Source organism: Epinephelus fuscoguttatus, linkage group LG4 (genome assembly GCF_011397635.1).
Source record: "Epinephelus fuscoguttatus linkage group LG4, E.fuscoguttatus.final_Chr_v1".
In the NCBI taxonomy this organism is placed as follows: domain Eukaryota; kingdom Metazoa; phylum Chordata; class Actinopteri; order Perciformes; family Serranidae; genus Epinephelus; species Epinephelus fuscoguttatus.
In genome coordinates, this window is record NC_064755.1 from 15,068,869 (window position 1) to 15,090,996 (window position 22,128).

The following is a 22,128-nucleotide window of genomic DNA, read 5'->3' on the forward strand; positions in this document are numbered from 1 at the left end:
AGGGCTTTGAACTTGACTGGGACAATATTTGGTCTAATATATTTATTTTATCAAAAAATCCAGCATATAAGCTTATACACTTTAAGTTTGCACACAAATTTTATGCCACGTCATATAGACGTTTTAAAATGAAAATGATAGACAGTCCAAACTGCACTAAATGTAGCCAGAGTGCTGCGGGTACATACCTTCATGTGTTTTCAGAATGCCCATCAGTCTCTGATTTTTGGAGTAAGGTGGCCAAGTATCCACGTAAAAAATTTGAAATTTTCAATTGTTACTATTCAACGATGATTCTACTCTAAGTGATAACATCAGGTTAGCCTTTAGGAAGATCATATTTGCAGGTTTAACTGCTGCCAAGAAGACAATAATTCACTCATGGTTTTCTCCTGAGTCTCCGCCGATTAAAGAATGGATGAATCATTTCCGGGATATCGCTGTCATAGAAAGATCACTGGCTGTAATTTTGGCCTGGGCATGCTCCGTGGAGGCTTGGGTTGCCCTTTTTGGTTCTCTTTCAGATCCGCATTTTCTTGTATAACTATAACTGATAAAGAACTTAATATTATAAGAAAGCCTACACACAGAGTCTGCCCACTTTGTCACATGAAAGTTGATCTTGGGCATAGTTTTAGTTTTAGTATAGCGTTTGTCTAAACTTTTGTTTTGTTTTGTCTTGTTCTGGTTTTTTTTTTGTGTGTGTGTTTGGTGTTATTACTCATTGTACTTTTATTTCAATTTTAAATGATTAATTTTCTGACTTCCTTTTTTTTTAATTTGATAGGACAGTTGAAGATAAACAGGAAAGAGGGGAGAGAGAGTGAGGCGATGACACGCAGCAAAGACTTGTGAGTCAGAAGCAAACTGTGGTGGTTAGGACTCAGCCTTTCATGCTGTGCACACCTTATCAGGCGAGCCACAGGCACCCCTGTTTACGAAACTGTGACATTTGATGTCCTCAGTCATTTTTGCCAAGAGGCATATCCACTCTCAGCAGCCTCGGACAGGTCAGGTGTGCACAGAGGCATTATAGGATTTGAGGATATATAACTTAACTTGGACATTTCTCTTATTTTTCCCCTGAAAGAGCATTCCCTGGCACTTTTTCTTGGGTTAGGGTTAGGGTTTGCTTTTTTTTTTTTTTACACATTCCGGTGTCTTACTTACATGCAAATAAAAATAAAAAAATCCTGTGTGAATCCATTTTTATTGTGAACCAGAAAATGGTGACATGCCACCTGGCATTGGACTGTATGTTAAGGATCAATGCAGTGGACTGTCTTGTTGCAAACACATGCAAACAAAAACCTCTGCAGTCTCAATGCACAATTTGCTGCACAAAATAAATTCTAAGTTTTCTTGAAGACTATACCAGTGTATTTAGACGATATATGACCACAGGACCCTTTACAGTTGATATATGCCTGTAACTCCAGATACAGAAAATTGGTGGGGTGTAATGTAAGGATTTGTATGCATAAAAGTGCTTTTAAAAAATCAAATAAATTGCAGAGATAATAGTCTAAAACCCTGTAGTTTGTAGTGTCCAGACATTATATGAAACATGACGTGACTTTTTTCTTTCCTCTGGTGTCATGCCTATAACTGAGCCTATGATCCGCTTGGATCTTGACTTTATGACTCACCACAGCCGACCGTCCTGTGACAGAGGATGTAAATACACCCACATGGATGCCAACAGTGTGAGAATCTGAGCTTCCTCTGCTGCCATATTTTGACCTCCTTAATTAAGTAGATGTGGGCTGCTATCAAACCCTCAAATTAGACTAATAATATAATTGAATCTAATATCATTTTAGGGGAAATAGAGCTTTACGGTAAATGAGTAAATGAAGTTAACATTTACTGAACATCATCATCAATAACAACTTTGCAGCATGTGATAATTTAGCAACATGTGATGGCTGTACAGTGTTGCCCTCTAAAAACAAATATTTGGTGTTAGAACGAGAAGGAAAGTAGGTTAGAAAGGGCAACACGTAACTAAGCTAAGCCTCAAAGACTGGATTTCAGCTAACAGTGAGATCGGCCTGAAGGGCTCTTGTAATGAGATTAAAAAAAAAAAAAAAATAGCAAAGACAGTGTGTCTGAGAGGGAAAGAGAAAGAGAGAAAAACAGTCTGAATGGGTATCTCCTGCCTGCCAGATGCTGGTTGGTCAGCTGCTGTTACTGTTGTAATTGGGCTCACATGAGCTGCTGGTGGGACTCATTTCAATCGCAGCAGTCTCATGTCTGAACTCTGCTCCTTCCTACCAACCTGCCCACCCACCCTTGCTTCCACCTCCCAGCTCTCTCCCTTCTCTATCAGACCTCTCTTGTCCTCTCTTGATGTGTTCCCTCCACTCTTTCTGTTTTTTCACTTCCCTGTTTTGTTTTTCGGGCTCAGAGGATCACCACCTGAGCCTGTAGGCTGAAGCTGACATGGCTCCAGAGAAGGAGAGTAATGGTCTTGACAACTATGCATTTGCAGTAAGTATAACTTTACCTTAATTTTATACAAGGAAAAGTTTTGAAAGAACTGCCTACTTTAAATGTTCTTGTAAAACTATTCAACGTCATTAAAGTTACGAGAAATCCAGTGATTTTCCTTTTATAATTGTGTGAATGTGAACAACTTTGGGTTGATCTCTGCTCTAATAATTAACTGGATAATAAATGAGTAGACAAGAGATGTTTTGGTCAGTTAATTATTGACACCAGATAGAAAAGTGGGCAAAGGAGCGTCATGGTAACGTGTGAACATACTTGTTTACATTTTTGCTCCTCCAGGCTTAACATCACATTATTGAAAAGATAAGTGACGCACTGTTTAGTTAGACAAACAGAGGGTGTCAATCTTAATTATATCCAGAAGGGATGCTACTTTGTGTGGACTTTGGTAATTTTCCATAGCAGTATTTTTCAGCTGATTAAGGAAAGTTGTGCTGGTTGAACGAGTGCTCAAACATTCCACTGTTGTTTTGGTTGCGTTGAGATTTGACCCATATAATGAAATGACCAATATTGCAAAACAAAAATCAGCAGCATGCAGTCATTTCATCTTTAACTCATCTCTGTCTGTCTCTTCTATGATTAATCATAGCTTGAAGGGCGTTTCTGTGATCTACCTGACACAAAACATGAAGAAGAAATGGACACGTCCATGCACGGAGACAGCAACAAGCTAGCATACTGTGTGACAGATGTGCCTCCCTGGTACCTGTGCATCATCCTCGGCATCCAGGTACGTCAGCAAAGGGGTTTAAAAGCCATCTTTGATAATGAGTTTCCACTTATTTCCTGATGAAGAGCCTATGTGTCATAGTTTCTGATGTTATGTAATAATGCAGACATGACCACAGTGTCACGAGAGCTTCCGTTTGACGTTTCCGTCACGGTTGGTTAGACTTGGTTTTATCCACGTATGCCTGATTGTGACATTTGCTTCAGATACAGCTGAGATGAAGTCAGTGAGAGTTTGTTTTATGTATTTAGCAGCTGTGATCAGTCTGACTTCACTCTGGGGACCTGACTAAGCATTTACTTTTCTCTTTTACACTATCTACCACAACCCTTTACCTCTTTTATCTACCACAGTATTCATTTTTCCTTACATTAAACTAATGTCTCTCTTGACATCTTTCCCCCATCTGTTATCTCTCAGCACTGTTTGACTGCGTTTGGAGGAATCATCGCCATCCCGTTAATCTTGTCTCAGGGACTGTGCCTGCAGTTTGACGGCCTCACACAAAGCCACCTCATCAGCACCATCTTCTTCGTCTCTGGCATTTGCACTCTGCTGCAAGTTACGTTTGGCATTAGGTAAGGCAGTGAAGGAGAGGTAGTTAATGAGTAGGAAGATGTTCGGGTAATAAATGTTCAGTTTAATTAAATGGTTAAATGGTTAATCTCAGGGTCATTTTACATTCACTCTCTGGATAAGAGGGTTGCTTGGTGCTTTAACACAGTAACCCAGCAGTACAGCGGGGTGCATTAAGGTGGAATTAGCGTGCTGCTCCTTTGGCAGAACGGATCAACCTCTCAGCTTTCCTTCTTAACCTCTTTTGAACTGTGACGCCTGCCAAAATGACTGTGCAGCCTTAACCATGAACAATGGAATATTCTAGTGTTGTGTTAGTGGACACAGCTTCTAGTTAAAGATACACTATACAAGTTTTTTCCAAAAAAACAAGTATGGAATTATACAGAAATAATCCCTCTACATCAGTGGTTGCCAACTGGTTGGTCATCGTCCAAAAACAGGTTGTAGGTCCACTGTGAATGGACTGCAAGTGACTCACGAATGTGTCAAGGACAGCTACCTGACAGAGACAGCAAACCAATTCGATGACATGGTCACATGCAAGTATGACGCTAAATGTATTAAACTGTGTGGACCTTGAACTATTGACTAAGGAGAAATCTGGACCCTGGGGCTGGACCAGTTGGGAACCACAACTCTCAAACATCAATTAGGACCCACTAGAAGTGTGTGGCGGTGTCTGCCTGTATTTTCTTATTTCCCCCTTATTTTCTACGTTTGGGACATTTATGGGTGTGTACCCACCTACAGTACACTATGCTCAGGTGAGGTCGCTGCTTTATGAAAAGGTAGCAATCAAGTGCCAAGCTATAGGTAGCAAGCATCCAAGAGACAAAGCACCCCCAAAAATGCAAATATAGTGAGGTGAAACGCCAAATGAGAGTGAATAGGATTGGCTTTCATTTTCGTTTTGTTGGCAAGCATGTTAACAATCAGTAACCAACGATCCTGCATAGTGTACCTTTATAGAAGGAAGAGGGAAAGTAAACTTAAGTGCTATGTCGTAGGCAACTGGACTTGAATTTCTTGAAGACGTTTTATCTCTCATCCAAGAGGCTTCTTCAGTTCTGGATATCTGTAAGAAACTCAAGCAAGTCTAGCTGCCTACGATATGGTACTTAAGATTACCATGACCTAGATGACTGAGAATCTTCACCAGCATAGGGGAAAGTAAGAAACTTTCTACTTGTTAAGGTCATTTTAGCTGAAATGTGCGTAAAAGAATGAATTAGACATTGAGATACCTTGTAATATGTGTTACCTACTTGCAGCATTTTAGGTAACGATTATACAGTATAATACAACACGATATGATCCAATACCATTTGATATGGGCGGCTGTGGCTCATAGGTAGAGTGGGTCGTCCACTAATTGGAGGATCAATGGTTCAATCCCCGGCTCCTCCAGCCCGCATGTCAAAGTATCCTTGAGCAAGATACTGAACCCCAATGTTCTCCCGCTGGCTGTTCTATCAATGTGAGTGTGTGAGGATGTGAGTGTGTTAAAAACTGAATAGCAGGTGGCACCTTGTATGGTAGCCTCGGCCACCAGTGTGTGAATGTGTGTGTGAATGGGTGAATGTGACTCGTAGTAGTGGCAGAACAGACAAAAAATATCAAGATTAGCACTCCTTTCACATAGTTTTGAAGCTACTCAGTGCAAAGTATCCCTTGCATGCAGAGAACACAGTTGACTTGAATGATGCAGTGTCTGATTTTGTTTCGAAGAACTACAAACTTACACCATGTTTTGTTGCTGTGAACTTGCACTATGTTGGTGTGCAGACTGGCTGCATTTTGCCGTCACAGTAGGATTAGGGGAAGAATTTCCATCTTATTATGTTTGGAATCTAGCTCTTGCTAAATCCACATTCCCCTGGCTTAGCACCACTGATGCTTTCTTGTCTCTCTCCAAATACCTGGAGGTCAGCTGTAAGGAAAACAATCGTTGTGTTTAATGGCGCACTGTTTCAGAGAAGCCAAAGGAAAATAACGCTAATTATTTATGTCCCATAGGATGATTCTTATCAAAATGTATTTGCTATGTGTCTTAAATATTCCCTTGAGTTGTCCATGTTTTTCACAAACATACTTCTGATTCTCCTGACTTACTGTGAGAGACTGTTGTGTGTGTTGTCTGGAAAATTTTCAGTTCCACGTCTGTGACAGTCTGATGTGAATTATTGACTTAGAAGCAGCATAATAAGGACTATTACATGGCAGATGACTTTAACTCAGATGACCTCTGGTGCAGCCTAATTACAGTCACTCTCCCAATCTTCACATGATTGAAATCAACCATTCAATCATATGTCAGTGAAAGAAACAGGAACTATATAGCCTGAGTGTCAGACTGCTCCCAGAACCTTCAGTCTGACATGGTTTCCATTTAAGGCGATTTACAAGGGGGAGGGAATTTGATTTTTCCCTAACCAATCAGTAGAAATCAACGACTCACCCATAATCTGACGTCATTAGTATCCATGCCTCGGGGGTGCCGAAAAACAAGCGAGCATTGCCCATTTAAAATGTCTCCATCGTCGTGCACGTCCAGCTGCATTGCTGTTAAATCCAGTTTAGCAGCTTCCTTAATTTGGTCCTCCATTAACGCGAGTAGTGGCGAAATACCTCGATAGCATCGTTAATGTGGTCTGTAGGATCTGTAGCGGTGGCCATTGTTGCTATCCTTACCAGTTACCCACCGGCGTACAGCTTGACATCAGCGTGGTGCTGATTGGCTAATCGCTAGACCCCCGGCGTTCATTGGTCCTTCCATCGTTTGGACGAGATAAATCGCAAATTCATTGCAGTATGCCAGACCAGAGATGCAAGCCTACTCAGTTTAGTGGGCGGGGTCTATGGTCTGGAACCAGGCTAGGAACTATAGAGACTCTTGAGGTGGACTTAAGAGGTGCTGCACTTTTGTCAAGAAAATCTAACCTTTTTATTGCTTTTTAAAAGTACTAAGGTTGATTTAGCCACTACCCTGTGTATCTTGCACAACATCTGATATGCTGATATCCATTGATGTATGACCTGTCTGGAAATGCTCCTATTCTGTCTGGCTCCCTTCTTTTAACTGCCTTCCTGGTGTCTCTTTGACCTCTTTATTTCCAGGCTGCCCATTCTCCAAGGTGGAACGTTTACATTGCTAGCACCATCCATGGCAATGCTGTCCATGCCCGAATGGACGTGTCCTGCTTGGACCCAAAATGCCAGCCTAGTCAACACGTCCTCCACAGACTTTATGGAGGTGTGGCAGAGTCGCATGAGAGCAGTGAGTGACCGATCTTTCCAATCACGACTTGTGTGGTGTAATGTAATCAGTTTGTCATTTGACCTGTGATGATGTCACAAGGCGAGCTCAGTTTTGGTTCCTGGTTGCAAGCTGGGGAGTATACCTGCCAGTTTATCAAGTAAACATCCTTAGTGTTAAACACAAAGTAGTCATTATTGTCTGAGAAAGAACCCAACACAACAACTTAGCGGATTTCACTGAACTTTGATTTGATTGAAACTCTCTGGAAAGTGTATTTAGTTTACATGTAAAGGGCCACTGGACACTGGACAAGATAAAATTTCATCCGTCAAGTAAACCACAACTGTGAAAATGCTCTGTCATCTCTTTGGCACATTAGCAGTTGAAGCAAATGTGGCTTACAGACAGTTGCAGAGAGTGACATAAGATCGTGCACCAAACACCTCCGAACCAGGCAAAGACAACTCCTTTCTTATAACTTAAAGCTGCACAAAGCAATATTTTATATGCGAAATGTGAAAGATACAAACAGGAAAAAAATCATTACCCAGCTTTGCAGCTCTTTTCATCTCCACAGAGTTTTACTGTATCTTTCAGCTCATAGCTTTGGTTTTATGGCCTGCAACTTTTGTTTTGTTTCATGTATCACCACTCTTGTCAACATGGTTTCTAGGCAGTTGTTCTCATTAAAAACAAAACAAAACAAAAAAAACACTATTTTAGTAATAAAGCTTTTTTAAAAAAAAAAAAAAAAAAAATCAGGAATTGGTAAAGACAAAAACACGGTTAAAATTACAGTAAATATAGGGCATATGTGTGTCAGGTCACTACAAATCAATGCTAATGTTACTCTATAGGCAAAAGTTTGCTTTGTTTAGCATGTTGTTGAGTTCTGCCACTAAATGGAAAAAGAAGCTGATTATTAATACTCTAAGATAAAACACCAAGTCTTAACAACAACAACAACAACAACAAAAAGCTGCAAACACATAGCCACATTGTCACATGCATCAATACTACTCACGAAAACACATAAAACATTGAAATATTGTTTTACATTTATCTATTATTGGATTTGAGAACTTATTCAGATGTTGCTGCATATTGATTTTTTTTAAAGACTTGCTGGTTCAAGCTCCACGCTCAGTGGAATAGGTTGGAGTAGTAAACACATTTTGGGTATCACCAGCGATATAAGATTTTTCTCTGTGATTGTGCATTTGATTAAAGTAGCTAGCGCAATATTAGCAGTTCATGGGGTGCCCTCTTCTCCTTCTCTGTTGATGAACACTACTTCACCCACAAAATTAACCCACTCTCTGTAGCCTGTATTAATTACTCACCCTTCATGTCCTGAATTTTTGAAGAAAACTTTGTATTTCTCACATGCCTCTATGCTGGACGAAGAATCCAAAAACTGAGAAAATTCTTGATGGATTGGGGGGACCGTGTTTAACAACAGCAAAACTATATCAAAACATCAGGTTACAGACTCTCACACAACTTCTGCAGTGTAATCCTAGTCTCATTTATTCAGTCGTAGGCTAAACACATGCAAACACATGCATTTTCAATAAAACCTTAGGCTACTATTGAAAACACTTGTACATATGAGTAGCGCATCTAGGAAAGTGCATGCATTTGAACCCTGCTCAATGCAATGCACAAGCAGAGTTGCATACATGTGCTTGCCCAGGTGTGCTACTCATATGCAGAGATGATTTTGTTAGTAAGGTGGATACATGAGACTTGGATTAAACTCAGAGTTTGTGAACAGAATTTTTGTTTTTTGATTAAGTTTTCTTTATGAATTCAACGTGACACGTGGTGAGTAATTGATATACAAATCATCATTTTTGTGGGTGAAGTATTCCTTCAAAGATGCCATTTTTGGGACTGTCCCATGGAAATGAAATGATGAGTGTATGAAATTAGCATTTGTATCAGTTGTGGAGCCTGTACTAAGACAAATGCTCATTGTTTCAACAGACCCCTCTGCTGCACAAGAGCAGCCATTGTTTGATTGCTGTGTAATGATAGTAATGTTTGCACATTCAGTGTTAGCTTCAACCCTATCCCCTGCATGTTAAAACATTTGCCATGCAGAGTTGTGACTGTTGGGGTTGTGTAATTAGGTGATTTCATTGTGTGGGATTTGGATCCATGGATGTTAAAATACAACATTTGTTACAGGCAGGTGGAGCTGCAGTAATGGTTGAAACACTTTTTTCCACTGTAAGAAGTGTAGCTCACAGGTAGTCAGAACATCTACAGTAATAAGAGTAAACCATGTCAATTTAGAAGACATACATGTTAGGCCTATTTATCAGTGTAGACACCCTTCACTGCCTCTACAATGCACTTGTGCCTGTGGGATGGATAACTGGGAAAACAGATTGCTTTCCTCTAGAAAAATCAGATGAGGTTACCAATCACCAGTAGCAACAATGGAAACCATCAGGATTTATGGGAAATGTGGTCTCATTTTGAGAAAGCCCAGCAGCACAAACAGCGCTTTAAACCAAGTTGTCATATGCGTATGGTAACAAAAATATGACAAAGATAATAACTATGCTCCTCACTGGTTAATTCCTTTGTAATGAGAGTGATGCCACATTTTGATGTAATCTTACTTGTCTGTCTTCAGCTGCAGGGATCCATTATGGTGGGCTCACTCTTCCAGGTGTTCGTTGGCTTCTCCGGCCTCATCGGCCTCTTCATGCGCTTCATTGGACCTCTCACCATCGCTCCCACCATCTCTCTCATTGGACTGTCCCTGTATGACTCAGCTGGTGCCAGTGCTGGCAACCACTGGGGCATCTCTACCATGTGGGTACAATTCACAAACAATGATTTTTAGGGTTTGGGATGATCTGTTTCAAGTCTTCATTGTATATTTTTTAAATTTCAAAAACCATGTTCTGATATCGTTGCATGTAACACAACCATTGCCAGTTAAGTAAAACTAGGCCTCAGCTAAACTGAGATCTGTGTAAAAAGGAGTTCATGTAAGTTTAATGTGTTTCTGTTGTACAAACTTGTCCTATAGAGAATGCGAAGTTGCAACCTGAAGTTAATCTTATGCCATGTTAATTTTTTTTGGATGAGGACACCATGTTGTGAAGATCGTACTTAGTTATCTTTGCCTGCTGTGACGATCAAGCAATGGTTTTGGATGAAACATTCATGATAAACAACATAAATCCATATGACTTGGCAGGCCAAGGCTGGATTATAGACCCTGATGCACCACCTCCACTCACATACCCAAACATTGAACACTATTTTGTTTTTGGACTGAGTGCCCCCTTCCCGCATGGTGTGACGTTCCTTCATATTCCCTATAGGTTATTTAAAATCCTTTCCTGCCCTGCCTAGAGTACAGACAAGTTTTTGAAATTAATAATAGACTTGAAATCTCTGTAAAGTCTTAATCTCTTGGCAGGCCAGGAAAGCCTATTAAAAGTTCCTGGCCAAAGAACCTGCTAAGTTGCTCTACTTTGCCTTGTGTTAAACTAGATTTGCCTGCAAAGTAGTGCAGTTGTACTTATATGTAACCCTGTGAACCTTATATTGTGACCTAATATTTTTGTCCTTGTCTCACACAGGACCACGTCTCTGATCATCCTGTTCTCACAGTACCTCCGTCACATACCTGTGCCCTTTCCTACGTACAGCAAGGAGAAAAAGCTGCACACCTCCCGTGTCTACGTCTTTCAGATTCTCCCTGTATGTATCAAACAAGTTGACTGAACATGAAATGAATAATGCATTTAGTCTTTAGACTTTATTTTCTTTCAATGTGTCCTCAGGTTCTGCTTGGAATCACGTTGTCTTGGCTCATCTGCTACATTTTGACAATCTACAACGTACTTCCTGCTAACCCTGACCAATATGGCTACCTGGCCCGCACTGACCTAAAGGGAGATGTTATAGGCCAAGCTCCCTGGCTCAGTTTTCCGTACCCAGGTAAGACGATGCCAAACTATCACCTGAAGTGACTTTTAGGTTATTACAGGCTGCTATGAAACACTCTGTTTCCTTATGTTTGAATCCAAACTTAGGTCAATGGGGGATGCCGACTGTGAGCCTGGCAGGGGTAGTTGGCATCTTGGCGGGTGTGATTTCCTCCATGATAGAGTCTGTAGGGGACTACCATGCTTGTGCCAGGCTGTCCGGGGCTCCACCTCCTCCTAAACATGCTATCAACAGGGGTATTGGCATTGAGGGACTGGGCTGTCTGTTGGCCGGAGCCTGGGGGACAGGAAATGGAACAACCTCATACAGCGAGAATGTTGGAGCCCTTGGTATTACAAAGGTAAGATGTACCAGAGTATATGTAGAAGTTATTTATTTAAATGGACACAACTGTAGCTAAGTATGACCTTTAAAACTTCTGTTTCTTTATTTTCTGCTTTGCAGGTTGGCAGTCGGATGGTGATAGTAGCCAGTGGAGTCTTGATGGTTGTCATGGGTGTGTTTGGTAAAGTGGGCGCCATATTCACCACTATCCCATCACCCGTGGTAGGCGGGATGTTCCTGGTTATGTTTGGTGTCATCTCTGCAGCAGGAGTTTCTAATCTGCAGGTATAAACTTTAAAATCTTGTGCATTGTGGCAAAATAGTTTTTTTTAAATTGACCTAAATATTCCATTAAAATACATCTATTATTTTCTTATGTTTTTTGTTTCTCACATTTTCAGTACGCAGATATGAATTCTTCTCGAAACATCTTCATCTTTGGCTTCTCCATGTTCTCTGGTCTGGTCATTCCTAACTGGATATTTAAGAACCCCAACGCTATTGCTACAGGTGCACGAATAACACTTCATTATATAATCTGTGCTTTTCATAAAACTGCATCCCACTTTTCTTCTTATTATTATAACCAAGTATCAACTGTTTTCATTGTATTGTGTTCAGGTGTGGTTGAACTCGATCAGGTGCTGCAGGTACTTCTGACAACCAGTATGTTTGTAGGAGGTTTCTTTGGCTTCATACTGGACAACACAATTCCAGGTATTTTCTTTCATAATTATTACAGTATTTATTTCATTAGCATTATTATATATAAATTGTCATTTATATTAACCAACCATATTAACATCATATTACAACAATATGCAATGAGTAATCATGATAATTTGACCAGAGATTCAGCAGAAATGTCAAGTGAAGAGTCATTTTAGGGCAAAATACTAAAACGTTACACCTAATTAAATCCAAAGCTGATGCATATCGTCCATCACGATTCTGCTGAGTGTCAGGTGAATAACACAGCAGTGTAAGGGACAGTCCATTCAGACATTGGGGCATGGTTAATCATTTGTCTTGTATTAGATTAAAAAAACAGAGTCATAAGAGAGACACATTGGGCATTAATAATGGCCAGGGGATAAGAGTCATCACTTAATAGTTCAACAAAAACATTAAACTGCAGGAAAAAAAAGTTTTTTGCTTAACTGTTTTATATACTTGTGGCCTGACAGTAACAGTCTTCTGCGGAACTTTTGTAGGTCTATGCCTGATGACATCAATATCATTTATACTGTAACAACGCCCTTTATTGCTAAGTACTGTAGAGTTGAATTCCTACACAGTCTCACAGAAATACGTGAAATGGACACAACCGCTTAACAACACTTTACCTGGTGGTGGGCACAAAATGTGTTAAAATTACATGCTGGCAACACAAAAACAATGTCAGTGCAAAATCTAATACAAACAGTTGCAGTTTCAAACACATTGTTAATGTGGTTAAAGGTTTGGTGTGCAGGTTGGTCAGGTTTTGGGGAAAAAACACTGGTTAAAAGAACAAAAAATAAGTGGTTAAGTTGAAGAAAAGCCAATGGTTTCAGTTAAAATAGTTACATATAGGATGTAAGTGACATAAATGATGTACTTTGCATGGTTAGGTAGAGTTTGTAAAGTCACATATCTACAGTGACTTTTGGTTTCACACGGGACAAGAACAGCTGTCTGACCTGTATGACCCATCCACCACCCTTTCAGCCTGCCTGACACAGACTTTCTTGCTCTTACGTAATTTGTGTGTCCACCACAACGATATCTTCATTAACTTTACACTGGCATTGGTTTTTTTTGTGTGTGTGTGTGTGTGTTGCCAGCACATCATTTCAACACATTTCATGCCCACCACCACGTAATGCATTTGTATTTCTATAGCCTCGTAAGACCATCCTGATAATGTGAGCTCGACATTCTGTTTCATTCTCTATATCAGTCTGGACTAGATGCCACCCCAAACACTCAGCGGGCGGGATTACACGCCTTGACAGACAAACTCTTTCAGCTAATTAGCATCACAAAACAGCGGGGAGCATCTTCATCACCAACGGAGCCTGTTGATAAATCAAACTTTTGCCAATTCCAGTTGGCAGAACAGCAAAAACGTCTTTCCCTCTGAGAAACTCAGCCTGTGCATACTCTTGTTATTGTTTAATTCTATAATTGATTGCGATAAATTCACTTATTGCTGTTTACTCTTCTAACATAAGAGTTAGCACTTGTTGCTTTTGGAGACAACCTTGCTGTTCTGCAAGCTGTAGTCTGCATTTTATGTCATCAACTACAACACAGTCCTTGACTGGCTGTTTACATTGTCAGCTATAGTGTGGATGTCTGATTGTCCTGATTGGATTTAAATTCTTACATTTCTGGAAAGTGTTTGGGGTGGCAGCCGGGCCAGACTGATAGCATGTTTACACAGCATGTTTAGCTCATGTCATCATGATGGTCTTACCAGACTAGTATTTCCATGAGAACAGGTTAACAATTCAACTAAAGAACATCACACTGTGATTCCACTTTAGCCCCATAACAGTTCTGAAGTTACTCTATGTTTGAGAAGTGAGTACTGTACCATAAGTGTAGCAGGAGAGGAGCTGACACATTATACAGCATTGCCCAGCTTTATAAAAAACAAACAAGCAAGCTAAGTCAGAAAAACAACCTAAAGGCAGAGTCAGCAATCTCATTCCTCCAGTAGACCATAATAGTACGCTTTAACACATTTAACATGTGTCCAACAGGGTCAAAGCATGAACGAGGCATCCTGGCGTGGAACAAGGCTCACGAGGATGACTCCAGCAACACGCTTGAGAGCGGAAAAGTCTACAACCTTCCCTTTGGCATCAGCTCTTATTTGTCTTCTTCCTCCTGGCTGCGGTACATACCTTTCTGCCCTCCCGGTGAGCCCAGCCCGGAGCCTAAGCAGTCACTTGGACATCCAGAGCCTTCACAGATTATCATTGGAGTCGCTCTGTGAGCTGTGTGCTCTCTTTGGGGATTCTCGAAAAATCATCAGAGGCAGCTTAGTTTGGACTTCCTGTCCGTTTCTTAAAGACTGTACTGTAACAACATGGTGCAAAGTGTATAACGTGACTTTTGCAAATGGCATCTTGCATAAGGTTTGTTACCTAAAGTTAGTTTTAGTAGATTTCTATTAAATTATTAATAATAAAAAGCTGACATATATATCTATATCTATCTATCTATCTATCTATCTATCTATATATATATATCTATATATATATAGATATATATATATAGATATGTATACGTAAAAGACATTGCTCCGTACAGTGATTCAGAGAGCATACCATTTGAGCATAAATATATTTCTTTGGCTTGCTTGATGTTTTATTAGATTTCTTTGGTTTTTTCATTCTTGCGTCACAACCAGGTGCTCGTGAACCAACACTGAAAAGACGTGAATGTATGCAGATCTGTGATGTTTTTTGCTGCATTTAAATCCAACGTATAGTTTAATGTGTACACAGTACCTCATGTTTGAATTAATTTTGCTGTGACAGTAAATATGTGTGTCATAATCAGTCCATGCACTTTACCTGTGGCAACAGTTATTGACAGGACTTTTCTCTCAGGCTCCTTACAGCCTGTCAGGATTAAGGATGCAATGTTTCCTCAACGCACAAACCAGGACTACCCTCTGATCTCAATGGATATTTTTCTTATGTGCATATTAAACTCCAACATGGAGCCACTGTGTGTAGTAGCACCAGTATCTGCTCAGTTTGTCCCTGTCAGATCCTGCTTGATGGCTTTGTACAAACTAACAAAAGACTCGGTCCACATGTCTTGTTGTTGTTCAGTAGTGGAGTTGACCATCCCCTGCACGGTGTACACCATAGTCAGCAGGGTGCGTTCAAAATCGTCCTGATGCAGGTGACCAGTGTGTTTCGAAAGGCCCGAGATGAGCCTGAATACATCTGTTAGCTTCCTGGGAATGATCTCCTCGCAGATGACTTTCAGGTTTCTTGTCTTGAGGAGGGAATCCAGCTCAGCATCTTGCACTGAAAACGCTCCACTATCATCAAAGTGGATGCCAGCCAGCAGGATCTAGTAGATGAAACAAAGAAGAACAGATCAGTGTTCATTAGCAAGATTTATGTGCTGCTTTTTAACTTCAGACACTGATTTATGGATACATTTGTCTTACCTCAAATAACAGATTGACATCATCAAAGGAACTGTGGAAGGTGGGGTTGACTGCACTCGCCACTCCTCTTCTTACTCTGCTTGCAGCTGGGAATAGAGCTGGTGGATAAAGAGAGACAGACAGTGAGACTGAGGCGTGGTAGAAAAAGCAAGGACCGTTTCCTCAGCAATCCTTTTCTTTTCATCACATGCTTTTGTCTTGTGATTTACTGCTGTGGACCCAAAAGGCTTCTTGAACGTGTTAAGTTGTAAAATGCTGTGACAAGCAGTTTAAACAAACTCTGAACTGTTCGGGCACATGTGAGACCCAGGTCCATCGTGCTCTCACCAGATCATGCTGCAGTCAGTGTCTGATATGCATTTTAAACTCCTGACCTTACAGATGACTTCTATCAGCAGGCAATGAGACGTGACCTCGGACTTCAAAGGGAGCAGAGGTATCAAAGGTGGAGTAAAACACGGATCATACAACAGGCTCCAGATGATTTTGGAATGCAGTGTTCAGGACTTAGCATTTCAGGCTCATTTCCACCACAAGAGGAGAGCAGGGCGTTAACCACAACAAATCTTGTGCGGTCAAAGACAGCTCACATGCAAAAACCTCTCCCCTATTTGTTCATTATTGGAACATGGAAACTATGACCATTGTGCATTTGTGCAGACGTTCCTTGAACACTCTGCAGTCACTAAAGTAACAGTGCTCATAACCTCATTTCCCCTCAGCAAAATATGCCGAAAAATTCATTGACAAGATGCTAGCAGCTCTGTGACACTGTGCAGCAGTGCTTTGAGCTAAATGCTAACGTCATTCTCAAAATGTCAATATTAACATGCTGCTGTTTGGCAGGTACAATTGGCATGTACCAAATCCCTACTACCAGTCCATACCCATTGAGTATAACATACCATACCATGACTTAGTCATACCAAAAATTAGAAATGAACAACAACATTCGGCCACAGGGGGAGCCACAGCAATCGGTCGCATTTTAGGCATTTTTAAGCATTTTTCTGTTGTTATAGCGCCACCCAGTTGCCAATTAGAGTTAAATTTCTCCAGTCACCTTGAGGCATCCTGTTCTACGTATCTACCAAGTTTAGTAAAAATCAATATGGTGGTTAGCCATGTTGTTGGCCCCATTTTGTTTGATGAGGTCCCCTCAGATTATGTGTGGTCATATGCCTACAAAGTTGCGTGGTGATCGGTGAAACCCTTGAGATGTTATACACCTTTATGTGATGAGCCACGCCCTCCACAATATTCATTGCCTTATAGAAGCTCAGTTTTAGTAAGTTTTCCAACTTTTGCCAAGAGGGAGCTTTAGATATTGGTCCCTGGATTATGTTCACTGAGTTTCATGCAGATCGGTCAAACTTCCTAGGAAGAGATCGATTTTAAGTGTTCTTCAACAAATTCAAAATAGCAGAAAATCTATATAACAGAAAGTTGTGGGTTCTTGAGGCAAATTTGTTCCTCATGAGGAGAGGCATCTCTGTAATATTGCTTCATTCACATCCTCCCATGAATCTCTACCACTAGGGCCAATATGAAGATTCATAGAGGTCAAATATACAGGAATTAAGTTACCTTACATGTTTACAAACCTCTTCATTACAGTAAGACATATGTCTCTCTGTATGATATGACAAGACATGCGATTTAACAATAAAAGAAACGTATCACTAATAAATTGCACTTACAATTTGCTCAGACACCAAAGTACTGGACAAATTGAGATTTTGACCTGACAATAATTATCAAGGTGTTGTAAAGCTGTTTTGCTGTACATTACCAGTTTGGAGTAGAGAGGACCACTGTCGACAAGACAAATGCTGATATTGAGCGGGTCCATGTCATTGGTTCGACAGCCCATTGGTTTGACATCCCATTAGTCCGACTGTGGTGCGCCGCGACCGGCTTGAGGCGGAGCAGGCTCACGGCTTATGTGTTTGTCACTTTCTTTTTCATTTTAACCCACACCATGATCTTTTCCTGACCCTAACCAAGTGGTTTTTGTGCCTAAACCTAACCAGACCTTAACCACAGGGCATCATGATGATTTCAGAACGGACTTAGGAACAATGAGTTTAATATGGTCGGAACAATGGGATGTCGAACCAATGGGCAGTTCCCATATTGAGGCTGTCTTATCAGTAAGTCCAATATCATAGTTTGTTTTATTTTGCTCCACTCCACTTTTAAAATCCCCACCAAGCAAGTATGCTGGGATGGTTACTATGGACTTAAAATGCCATTAGAATCGGATCAAAGACATTAGGATTATTGTCTGGTGTCCATGAATGTCTGCCTTCACTAACTTTGGTAACAGGAATCCAAGGATTTGATCCTCTGGGAAATATGAACGTCTGTACAAGATTTCATGGTAATCCATCCAATATTTGTTGAGATATTTCAGCACAGACCACCAACTGACAGACTGACTCTGCCATCCATAAAGGTAAAGAAAGAGGGGACGGACAGACAGAAATTCAGACCAGAAAGATTTAGACCACTGTTTTCACTTACTGCTCAGTATCGCCAACATTCTTTGCTGGCTGGTTTTATTAATGCATACACAGTCTGGAGCTCAGGCAGTTACATTTCATATGGTATAGAGAATTGTCTCCAGGTTACAATGTTGGGAAGATAAAAAGGAGAACAGATGGAGGAAAAATGCAGAAAAGAAGAGCTCATACAGACATTAATGCAGACAGAAAGCCATCCTGCCATGCAGGAATTCAGACCAGCGGTAGAGAGACTGTGACTGAACTGAACTTTGATTTTCAGTGCCTTTAAAACCATCATATCTGAACACTTTTGAGGTTATGACCGGCCATACAGTGTTTATCATTTGTGAGATAAAGAGAGTGAGAGCAGTTTGGAAACTCACTTAGCAAATCCATTAAATATCTAAGCCAGGGTCAATTACCCAACGATTCTGCTCCTCACCATCCACTTGTTTATGTCGGGCTCAACAAGTGCAACAAGATGATGACATTTTAATGGACCTCTGCAGGATCAAATAATCCACACAAGTCAGTCATAATGTTTAGATAATGATCTCCATTAATCTGAGTTCAATAAGGCCAACAAAGGGCCTGCATTTATTAGTACTGCTGGTTCTTTTTGGTGAGTCCCCCAAATCTCAGTAAAAACATACTATTGAAACACTTGGTATATATCTAACCAAAAACATCTAACCAGTGAATTGTATTGTGTTCACTCAAATGCACTGCAGTGTGGTTCTATTTGGGAAAAAATGGATGAGCCAGGCTGTAGTCACACACTGATAATGATGGCCCATATTCCACGGATGTAAAAGTTAATTGCAAAAAGTAAAACATAATGAAGATTGGGAGCTCTCTTTGCTTAGATCACATGATGCCTGGTAACGTCACGTTTGGCAGCTCCAGCTGGCAGTTAGGTTTGGAAAACTTGGACATGCCCAGAACTCACACATCAATAAGCTGCTCACAGAAGTCATATGTTTACCAGCTGAACTCAGAGGCCAAATATGTAATACTGGGGATTCCAGCAAGTGCTCCTTACTGCTGCTTTTAACTTCCTGTCACTGGAGAGCGGTCCACAGCCAAAACCAGAAAGTTCAACCATCACAATTGTTGCAGTGTATCCTCCAGTGCATCTTAACCTTTGTTCATAAGTGTATTTAAATGAGCTATAAAACCAAGAGCACTTATCAGGTCACAAAAGATCCCACCTCATAAGACAAAGGGACTTCCCTGACCAGATCTGGTCTGAATATCTCAGCAGTATGCTTTTAATTTATTTGAGGAATATGAGTTTCCTCTGTCAGATCACTTTTGGACCCTCCCATTGTTTTACTATTAGAAACAGGTGCAGATGACGTCCAAACCTTGTTGGGGTGAAAGTAAAAGTGCAATCGGCTGTAACTTGAAATACACAATATTTAACCTAGTGTATGAGACAGTAATTATTTTACTCTCATAAGTTCAAATATGATAGTCTTAGTAATATTTTGAAAAAGTGGATTGCGCTCCTTAAAACAATACTTTGCTTTGGCTCTGCTGAATAACATTAAAACGTCTGAGATAAATATGTTCCCACGTCCAATAGACATAATGAGGTCATTCCTGCTACAAAATTATGCCTGTATAATATTTGGTTAATGTGTTTTCAGTGAAAACCTCTAGAGTTTTGAAAGAAAATAAAAAGATCACTCTTTCTTGGTGTAATAATACAGTACAGCTAAACCAAGAAACACTCAGTGCACGGCCAAGACTATTTAATCACCGCTCTATAAAAAGTGAGGGTTTCAAAAATTGAGATGTATTGAGAGATCTATTAACACAGAATGGATGTTATGTTGTCATAAATTCTCCTGTAGCCCAGACTCAGTTATCCCATTAGTGGGATTAATCTACCATCAAATTCTTATGATCAAAAACATAAAATCTGTCGCTAAGTATTCCTGTTGCTCTGTGGGGAGCAACAGTGGATACAAGAACAGTCTTGCAATGGAGCTTTTATCTCTTATCCTACAGGCTTATAGAACAACAGAACAGTTTCTGCATTAGCTTCAGTTCAAGTCTTACCTTTACTCCGACACCGTGCGACACCTGTTCTGATGCAGCAGTAGAAGAGCCCAATGATGGCCATCCTCCAGGGCAGCATGATGAGCCGATCACTCTCTCAAGTTGTGTGTAACTGAGACTCGACTTCTCCCTCCACTGTGTCCCTGCCTGTCAGCGCCCCGTGTGCCCTCCCGTTGCATTTCCTCCCCTCTCTTCACTCTGCATCTGCAGCCTCACATCACATCGGACAGTTCACCTTCTTCATCACTTGTGTTCTCTCACTCCGTCTGTCCACAGGACTGTGTTTTCTCTCCCCCTCCCATCCACATCTGATCTCTCTCCCACCCTCTCTCCTTCTTTCTCTGCCCCTCACAGGCCGACTCTCCTTTAAAGCTTTCAGCTGGTTGTCATCATCTTCAAAGACACACTCTCTTCTTTAAATCCTCATGCTCTCACCATTCACAGGTATATATCAGTTGCACCTCATTGTCCTTGTCTCTCATCATTTTCACCTCTGGCTGCAGCAATTCTCTCTGTGGTTCATATTTCTTCTAGTCATTGTCTTTGATAAATATTCCTCCTTATCTTCTAAGTGTTTCACACATGACTATTTTATTTTATGTGCCCCCATCCGTCTGTCAAAACTGCTGTTTTTATGCAACTCATCACTTCCTCCAGTCATACTCCTTTTAAATTTGGATGGTTATATAGTTCAATTGCAACCAGCAAACCATGTAATCACGTCCAGTATACACAGTCATTATTTTCTGCCTCAGTTGAGCTATCTGTCACTGTCGTTTACAGTCTGCTCAGCCTTGGAAGGAGCTTATATTTTGTGTCTGTCAGACACAAAAACAATGTACGAGTACAAAGGGTGATTTATATTGGCTTGAATTTGTGGGCTGAAAAACTGATGGGGTGAGCGAGCACATTTATTGTCCCCTTGGAGCTGTGTTTGTGTACCTATAAGGTCAGCATTAGTTCTGTTTTTACCAACAGTGTGGTCCCTCGGCGGGTTGGAGCGTGTGTGACGGTGCCAGGATGACCACCGGCAAACAGCATGGTTTGTGTTCTTCAGGAGGACAAATGTGGAAAGTTTACACTCCTAAGTGATTATTTCTAATTATACAATGCACGCATGCCGAGTGCTGGACAGAAAACATATGCAGAAACCACAAAGAGAGACTTGTTCAGTGCTTGGCACACTTCACCATCTCCACAACTTAGGAACAGTTACGAGAAGTGCAACCATATAAAATAACTTTTATTTGCCTTAACACTATTTTTACATCCATTTATTTCATTTGGGCGTACACGGTGATGCCAACATATGAGCACACGGTTACATTTTCTAGAGGTCATTTCTATACATCTGGCCCTCGGCAGCTCACATGTGCTTCTGTGCAAGTCGGAATGGGACAGAGCTGCATCTCAGACTAAGATGTAGCAGTCGTGCTGCTGCTGAGGAATGCAGACGCAGACTGTGCTGAAACTGGCAAGGGACCTGCGGCCTCTGTGAAACCTTCAAGAATTCATGAGCTTCATGAACTTGAACAAACATATTATTCTTTCAATGGACAAATTCAATGAAAATGTTTTTCTAGGCTGCACACCAAATAATTTCCTTCTTTAAATTGGTGTGCCTAGTGTGTGACTCAGAGGTGGATATGGCCCTGTGTAAGGATTTGGGTTTGTATTATTTATTATATTGAATAAGACAACGAATGATCTCCGGGTCAGTGATAATGCATGAGTAATTATAATAACTAAGGCCTGATGTATAATTCCACATTTGATCTTATTCCTGAACAAGCTTACAGCGCTGAGGACAATAAAAGTTTAAGGCAGGAGAACAGGACATGCCTGTGGACTGACTGCAGTTGTTACAGAGAAGAAAAGCCTCCACGTTGCACTCAGTGACTCTGCTTATCACACTGATGCTTCACAAGGATCTGAAACCTCAATTTAAAACTCACTACAAAGGTTAAGCTAGTGAGTGTTAAAGGGA

The 22,128-nt window shown here is 40.7% G+C and overlaps 2 protein-coding genes across 2 annotated transcripts; one reads left to right on the top strand and one right to left on the bottom strand.

Annotated features, from left to right (window-relative positions):
* Nucleotides 1–2,209: 2,209 nt before the first annotated feature.
* Nucleotides 2,210–15,079, top strand: slc23a4 (solute carrier family 23 member 4). The gene is made up of 12 exons (XM_049573581.1): nt 2,210–2,493; nt 3,107–3,247; nt 3,668–3,825; nt 6,944–7,103; nt 9,733–9,914; nt 10,694–10,814; nt 10,898–11,054; nt 11,150–11,403; nt 11,508–11,672; nt 11,789–11,897; nt 12,009–12,104; nt 14,138–15,079. Exons 1-12 carry the CDS (start codon nt 2,446–2,448, stop codon nt 14,371–14,373), a joined length of 1,827 nt encoding a protein of 608 aa, XP_049429538.1. The 5' UTR covers nt 2,210–2,445; the 3' UTR covers nt 14,374–15,079.
* Nucleotides 15,080–15,119: 40 nt separating this feature from the next.
* Nucleotides 15,120–20,371, bottom strand: LOC125887072 (protein FAM180A-like). Its single transcript, XM_049573583.1, has 3 exons — nt 20,142–20,371; nt 15,568–15,665; nt 15,120–15,467 (listed from the first exon to the last, which is right to left on the bottom strand). Exons 1-3 carry the CDS (start codon nt 20,218–20,220, stop codon nt 15,138–15,140), a joined length of 507 nt encoding a protein of 168 aa, XP_049429540.1. The 5' UTR covers nt 20,221–20,371; the 3' UTR covers nt 15,120–15,137.
* Nucleotides 20,372–22,128: the final 1,757 nt, after the last annotated feature.

Bases quoted from the DNA above. Each gene is read 5' to 3' on its own strand.
- slc23a4 (XM_049573581.1), top strand. From the start codon at position 2,446: ATGGCTCCAGAGAAGGAGAGTAATGGTCTTGACAACTATGCATTTGCA. The intron at 3,826-6,943 runs GTAAGGCAGTGA...CTTTATTTCCAG, and splicing joins CAAGTTACGTTTGGCATTAG to GCTGCCCATTCTCCAAGGTG. The intron at 10,815-10,897 runs GTATGTATCAAA...ATGTGTCCTCAG, and splicing joins ACGTCTTTCAGATTCTCCCT to GTTCTGCTTGGAATCACGTT.
- LOC125887072 (XM_049573583.1), bottom strand. From the start codon at position 20,220: ATGCTGCCCTGGAGGATGGCCATCATTGGGCTCTTCTACTGCTGCATC. The intron at 15,666-20,141 runs GTAAGACTTGAA...TTTATCCACCAG, and splicing joins CGCACGGTGTCGGAGTAAAG to CTCTATTCCCAGCTGCAAGC. The intron at 15,468-15,567 runs GTAAGACAAATG...TTCATCTACTAG, and splicing joins ATGTCAATCTGTTATTTGAG to ATCCTGCTGGCTGGCATCCA.